The sequence below is a fragment of the Primulina tabacum genome, chromosome 6, assembly GCF_025594145.1.
Source record: "Primulina tabacum isolate GXHZ01 chromosome 6, ASM2559414v2, whole genome shotgun sequence".
Classification (NCBI taxonomy): Eukaryota; Viridiplantae; Streptophyta; class Magnoliopsida; order Lamiales; family Gesneriaceae; genus Primulina; species Primulina tabacum.
Genome location: NC_134555.1, coordinates 12326996 through 12334805, shown reverse-complemented (window position 1 = coordinate 12334805; position 7810 = coordinate 12326996). Strand labels below are relative to the sequence as shown.

Below are 7810 nucleotides of genomic sequence, written 5' to 3'. Positions count from 1 at the left end.
CCAATTTCGAAAAAAATTCAACTATATAATAATGACAACAAATTAAAAGGTTTGAAGTTGTACCAATACATGATCACTATACTATCTTCTCTTCCAAACCAATATAAAAAAATTTCTTCTTCGTTATTCTGGATGCAATAAGTTTGTCATGGTCTCCGAATTGATGCTCCGTGGATATGATTTGTCTGTAAAAAAGAGACACATATGAAGCAAAATGATGAAGAAACTGGTGAAGTTGAATACAAATCACAAATAATGCTGGTGCTGGAACTTGAAGAAGGGGAAGAAACTAAAGATTGGACAAAATTTTTAAATTTTGAAATGGTTGGATTAAATTAGGTTTTAAATAATGTTTTTACTAAATTGAATTTTAATTGTTCCTAATTAATATATTGTTTTGATTAAAATGAGTTTTAATTGTTACGGGCAAGAGAGAAATACATACCCACCTTTATTTCGAATTAATCTGTATGGGGGAGTCATGGTTCCTCATTTCCCCATCCCGAACTTCGTGAAACTTGGTCTTTCCCCCTGTAATTTGGCAACCCATTTCAAAAGAAATTATCTCACTACACCAGAAATTCAAAGCCCTAGGTCTCAATGGCGTCCACCCGTGACGAGAACGTGTACATGGCGAAGCTGGCGGAGCAGGCCGAGCGCTACGAGGAGATGGTTGAGTTCATGGAGAAGGTTGTCATCGCCGTTGACGCCGGAGAGGAGCTATCCGTCGAGGAGCGCAACCTCCTATCCGTCGCCTACAAGAACGTCATCGGTGCGCGTCGCGCCTCCTGGCGTATCATCTCCTCCATCGAGCAGAAGGAGGAGAGCCGCGGGAACGAGAGCCACGTCTCGGCCATCAAATCTTACAGATCTAAGATCGAGTCGGAGCTCTCCAACATCTGTGACGGTATTCTCAAGCTACTTGACACCAAGCTAGTCGGATCCGCGGCCTCCGGTGATTCGAAGGTGTTTTACTTGAAGATGAAGGGTGATTACTATCGCTACTTGGCGGAATTCAAGACTGGAGCCGAGCGCAAGGAGGCCGCTGAGAACACTCTTTCAGCATACAAGTCGGCTCAGGTTAGGTTTTTTTTTTTTTTTCTTTTTTTGACTTCCTTTACGGGGAAAAATACTTTACGGATCAGGGAGATTCAAAATCTACTGCCTGCGTTTTACGGTGATTCGAATATAATATTTAGTCCAAGCCCCATTTGTGAAATATTAAAGATGAAGTAAATTCAAAAATACTGATGAAGTGCTTGAAATGTCATTTGACTTGATTTGCTATGTCTCCTTTATCAACTTTGATCAATGATCCGCGTTCTGGATCAGTTTCTGTTCTTTGTGAATGCAATTTTTTTACCTCTGTAATGTGGCTCTATGGAATTTGTTTGATATATTCCCTTGATTATGCTTGTGCAATCGTAGAAGAAATTTAGGTTGTAAAATTTTGTTGTGCTGAGTTTCACATGAATTTAGACCTTGTGGATTTATATTGAAATTGGGTTGATTTTAATGAGGCCATACACATCCTCAAGTTCTTAGCCTTTTATGCATCCTACTCTGTTTCCAATTCCAACAATAATGGGTTCATGGATACCGTACTTTCAATTGAAATTATTGACTAATGAGTGTTTTTTATGCTTGCAGGACATTGCCAACGCTGAATTGGCCCCTACTCATCCAATCCGGCTTGGACTGGCTCTCAACTTCTCAGTGTTTTACTACGAGATTTTGAATTCTCCTGATCGTGCTTGTAATCTTGCTAAACAGGTGTGCCAAAAAAAAAAATCAACTTAGAGATTTTGAAATCCTTGTTTTATTTATAGTTTAACTATTTAAATGTGAAGGACTATATCTCTAAGTGCTGAATCTTAACTTTATCTTCTTTTGCTTTAGTGCAATGGTGGGTGGGACATTGTTTTGATATGATTGGAAAATTCAAGCTCTCTTTTTAGATGTTTATGACTAAAATCAACTTGTGCTAGTTTTAGTTTGAGTTTATAACTATGGGTTAAGGATACAATGTTTACTTGTACTCTTTAAGGCTTTTGACGAAGCGATTGCTGAGTTGGACACCCTTGGAGAGGAATCATACAAGGATAGCACTCTGATTATGCAACTTCTCCGGGACAACCTCACTTTGTGGACTTCAGACATGCAGGTAGCTTATTTTTGTCATTCCTTGCTGAGCACTTCCTCCAAATTTTCTTGAGTATTATGCAATGGACTAGTATTCTATTTTTCTCGTGTAGGATGACAATTCTGAAGATATCAAGGAAGCAGCAAAGCCTGATAATGAGTAGTAAATTATGGTCGTTTACAATTTGGGTGTATTGCTACCTATACTTTTCATAGTAGTTGTCTTTAATCAAAAAATTTGCTACTTGTGGCAAAATTTTTTAGGTTGGTAGTCTTCTCTAATTTGGTGAGATCTGGTTTTAAATGTATTCACCTCATTATCTTGTGATTTCTCAAGCTTCGTTTCTTCTTTCTAAGACGAGTTTCTCGTCAAAATTTGGTTATAATATTTGTTTATTATCCCCAGTAAACAACTTTTACTTTATGAATTGAATCAGATGCATAAATGGTCTTCAAAGTTCTCTGTTTGGTTTGCAGGCTGGTTTTTAGGCCGCGGCTGCTTGCATTTTCCTCCAATAAAATGTACACTTTTTTTTCCATGTTATAAAATTGGTACTTTATGGTTGTCTCTGCTTGATCCAACTGGCTTGGCTGGGTGAAAAGTTTGTTGAAAGTTCCGTTAAAATATTATTTTATATTTTAAATGAACAATTCGTCGCATAACTATCAGGTAATGAAATATTTGTCTTTAATTTTTTGATAGATCATTATGTTATTTTGGAAAAACGTTTCCACCCATTGTGACATATGTTGAGTAACAGACATATTTTAAATAAAATTTTCATTGAAAATGTAACTTCTAGCCTTTTTTAAATACAATTTTTATACCGAAATATATTTATTTTTTTAAATTAATTATTCGAAAATTAGTTTTCGAAAATTTAAAATAAAAAACTTGTTTAGGTTGATAGTCTTGATTGTCTAATTTGGTGAGCTCTGGTTTTAGATGTCTAGATTTCATAGGGGTTGTTATTTTGTACCTCTTATTGCTAGGGATGCTGCTGAGAAATTAAAGCATTTTATGGATGGTCTTCGATCTACCATACGCCGTGATGTGACGATGATGCGACCGGCGGATTATGCAGCTGCCACTGCTTGTGCATTCCAAGATGAGAAAGCTTTGAAAGATGTTGATTTTGAGATGCAACGCAAGAAGCAGCAGAACCAGCAGAGCTCTCAACCAGTCAAGAAGCAATTCACGGGACCTCCAAAAGCTCAAGGGCAACAAAAGCCCCAAGGACAGTGGATGAAGCCGGGACAACAAAACCACCACAAAATGAAGCACCGAAAGTTGAGGATAAGGCACTGTTTAAGGAATGCAATCGCCCACACTATGACAAGTGTATGTGGGGAATATACAAGTTCTTTATATGCAAGGAGGAAGGACACAAAGCTGCCGATTGCCCAAAGAAGAAGCACCAACCATAGACAGAGCTTATGTGATGCATGCTGAGGAAGCTGAGGAGGAGCAAGAAACAATCCTAATCACTGGTAACCTAGTTATTTAACGTTTTTATATTGCTTTTATTGCATGAAATGTTAAATTGGTTATGAGAATTGATTTGGGATCACGAAGACCCTAGTGGAAATTAGGTTGCATGCTTTATCTTAGTTGGATTTAAGGAATGACATTAGGAATCATAGAAAATGTGGCATGAAATATGAGCCTTATTAATGCAAAGGGGTTAATCAAATTGAATAAGAATTTCAAATTGAGAAGAATCGAAAACCAAGGGACCAAATTGTAAAGAACCAAAAGTATAGGGGCTAAAATGTAAACTCAAAAATTTTAAGGGGCTATCCAAATTTTTGAAGAGTCCAAGGACTGAAATTGAGATAACCAAAAATTCTAGGATAAATATGGAATTTTCGGAAAATTCAGGGACTAAATTGCAAAGTTAGAAAGTTCAGGGGTGGTTTTGTAAATCCTAGGTAATTAGGGGCTGTTTTCCAATTTTTGGATTCTGAGGGTTAAAACAGTTATTTTTGAAAGTCTAGGACTCAAACTGATGAAATTCAAAATTTATGGGGTAGGATAAGAATTTTCAAAAAGTTTGGGGGCTAATTAGCAAAAATTCGAAACTTTAAGGGGCTAAAGTGCAATTTTTCGAGAAATATTAGGGCCCAAACAATTAAATTTCAAGAATCATGGGAAAAATAGTGAGAGAAATTCCTTAAGTTTCAACATGAATAGATTTGACGGTGTATTCGATGTAGGAAGGATATTCATTCTAGGAGTAGCTATTTACTCATTGCTGGATTCGGGAGCTACACACCGTTCATATCCGAGACATTCGTCAAGCGACTAGATATTATACCCGAGGATATGGGATTGGGCTTCAAAGTTTCTATTCTTTCCGGTGATCAAATGATCGCTTTGAGCATGTGACGAATCTGGACCTTCGGTTGAAAAAATACGAGGTTCGGGCAGACCTTATCGTACTCCCAATGCCTGAATTCGACATCATACTTGGCATGGATTGACTATCTTTGAATGGAGCTTGGATAGATTTTTGGCAGAGGTCAGTGACAAATCTTTTATCTTTGAGGCAGCGAGAAACAAGCAAATGCCGCACATTATCTCCTGCATCTGTGCGAGGAAACTTATAAAGCGAGGCTGTCAGTCTTTCCTAGCATGTGTTGTGTCATCCCCTATTCTCGAAAGTCAGAAACTAGAGGATGTTGAAATCTTCAGATACTTTCCTAGCGTCTTTCTTGAGGACGTTTCTGGCATACCCCCGGACTGAGAAGTTGAATTTGCTATTGAGTTGATGTCGCGCACTGTGCCCATTTCTAAGGCACTCTATTGTCTTGCACCCGCCGAAATGAAAGAGTTAAAAGATCAAATTCAAGAATTTTTGGACAAGGGTTTTATTCGTCTTAGTTGTTCTCCGTGGGGCGCACCACTCGGAGGAAGAAGCTACTTGGAAACCGAGAGGGACATGAGGAGTCTCTACCCGGAGTTATTCGGTAAGTTCTAATTTCGAGGATGAAATTTTATTTAAGCGAGGGAGGAATTGTAAGGTCCAAAATACGACGACGTAATCCAAATGCATGCAAATATAGGGAAAATAGAAAATGACTAATTAAATGGGTTTAATGGCATGAATTAATTATGATATGCATGATTACATGTTTAAAATAAGATTTACTGTTAGAATGCATAAAGCTATGTTTTAAATGTCATTCAAGACGCGTTAGAGGAACAGATACCAAGGGCTGAAAAAGGGAAAATATTTTTATCAAATGATTATTTTTAATTATTTAATATATGGTATATGTTATATAGTATTTTCGAAAAAGTGGTGTTTTGAGGTATTTTTATACGCCGAGTCATATTTTTAATCGGTATTCCATTTTCGATGAAAATATGAACTTTTCGAGAACTTAGTTAATATTTTCACAAACTTTCCTAAACAAAATATTTTAAATAATAACTAATGAGCTTAATGGGTCTATTATACTTGAATAATGGGTCCAAGCTTGCACCATGTGTCTGAACTAAAATAAAAAACCAAAAACCCTCCCACAACCCACACAAAACACACGCACAAATCACACAACAATACAATGACTCTTCGACAGCACACCAAGCACACACAACACGAAAATTTTAAAGAAAAACTCGTGAGTTTTGGAAGGAAAATCAGCACAGTGTCTTCTCCTCGTCGACGTCCTCGCATCGCCAAACTGTTTTCGAGCGTAATATACGCAAAGGCACGCTTTAATCTCCTTATTCTCATCTATCACACCATATTATGGATTTGATGTACATTTGCATGAAAAATATGTTGCCTTGCATTTATTTTCGTTTTTATGCCATGCTATCCTGAAAACTTATGTTAATGGTGCATGAAGGGCTGCCATCATAGGGCTATGGGAAGGGACAAATTTTAGAGGGTTTAAAGATCTAGACAAGCTGACACAATGGCTGGACATGAAGGAGGAGGGGGTTGCTCGAAAATAGAACTCTTGTTTGGCAAGGACTCTTCGAGTAGAAATCTTCAAGGGTCACGGCTACTAGTTGCGGTTAGGGTCTGTCCAGTAGGCACGCAATCGGGCTGAGGGGCTGGGGCTTCTAGGTTCTTTGTGCTCGGTCTAGGAGGGTCCCTAGGGCTTTGTGATGGTCCTAGGATGGTGAGCTAAGGGCTGAAGAGGTTGGTTAGTGGCTAGGGCCGAAGGTGCCAAGGGATAAGCCTAGGGTTTTCGAAAATAGGGCAAATGTTCAGTAGCTGTTCTAGGCTGGTTCATGGCTCTTGATTGGCTTGGTTTGGGTTGAATATGGTTTATTTAGGTGTTATTAAGCTTTGGTTCAAATTTGGGAAAGTTTGGTTAAGTTTTGAGTTTGTACGAGTAAAAATCGGGATGTACGTCTAAGTTTAAAAACGAATTGAGAAATTATTCAAGAAGCCAAAGTTTACGTCTAAGAAATATTTATGGCTGTATTTAAGATTATATGTTAAGTTTTGAACGATTTGGGACGTCGTTACGAGTTCTAGGGATAATTATGGGAAATTATGAGTCTAGGGGTAAAACGGTCATTTGATACCTGAAAAATGTTAGACGTCTTGGCAGTGCCCTGAGTGCTGTAAATAATGTTAAAACGTTTATTTCAAATGTTTATGGAATTTTATGATGAAACGTTAATGCTAAAAGATAAGTTGCGTGCTTGGTTTAAAAGAAAAATGATGTATATGTGCATGAATTTTTATAAGTGATGGAAATATTAAAAGTTGAAGGAGGTGAATTGATTGTGACTAATAAGATGACACGATAATATGTAAGGCCAAGGCTCAGTTGACGGGTGAGAGTATCGCTGATGTCCCCGAAGCTTGGTACCGTGGTAATACGTAGATGGATCCATCGACCTTCAGCTAATACGAAAGTCACAATTATTGATCTGAAGTCAATGAAAAGGTCACGTATACGTATATGATGAAAGGAAATATGATATGATATGTTGATAGGAAAACGTTTAAAGTTTATGTTTATTAAAATTTATTTTAAGTAAAAGTATTTTTACTGTTGCTTGTGAACATATATGTATGACTTGTTATCATGACTAAGGTTTGCTGAGTCAATAGACTCATTGGGTGTCATTGATGCAGGTGAGCATGAGATTGATATTAATGGAGGTCTTGTTGGTTGGTGATCTTGCTGGACTGAGGTGTACACAACCCGTGGACCAGCGCTAGTTTCCACAAATAAATTAAGTTTATAATTTATGATTACTTAAAGATTTTTATGAATTATGATGATTTTTAGTGGTTTTGAGATGATGTTAGAGTTAAGTTTATTTTGAAATAATTTTAGTTTAGGTTGGTTGACGTTTTACGATTTTATGTTTTGAATTACTTTCCTTGGTTTTTTAAATGATAGTTGGTTGGTTTATGATGCGACTTTGATTGTTGCATTCCCAAGAGCAGATTGTTCACAAGTAGTATAATTCGGTGAGTCTGATATCGTATCAACATGGAAGCTAAGGTAATTACAAGTCCACTACAATGTCTTTTTTTTTTGTTTTTGTTTTTTTTCCCTTTTAATTGTTTGAATATTTAATTGGTAATTTTTAATTGTTTAAATTTTAATTTAAGTAGTTGAGATTAAAGGATCCACTCTTGGTATTTTCATAAAGTTAACATTAATGAAATCTACTTAATAAAATAGT

General features: G+C 36.9%; 1 protein-coding gene across 1 annotated transcript; it reads left to right on the top strand.

Annotated features, from left to right (window-relative positions):
* The first annotated feature begins 473 nt into the window (after window positions 1–473).
* Window positions 474–2618, top strand: LOC142549158 (14-3-3-like protein 16R). The gene is made up of 4 exons (XM_075657973.1): window positions 474–1080; window positions 1651–1773; window positions 2048–2164; window positions 2256–2618. Exons 1-4 carry the CDS (start codon window positions 601–603, stop codon window positions 2304–2306), a joined length of 771 nt encoding a protein of 256 aa, XP_075514088.1. The 5' UTR covers window positions 474–600; the 3' UTR covers window positions 2307–2618.
* The last annotated feature ends 5192 nt before the right edge of the window (window positions 2619–7810 follow it).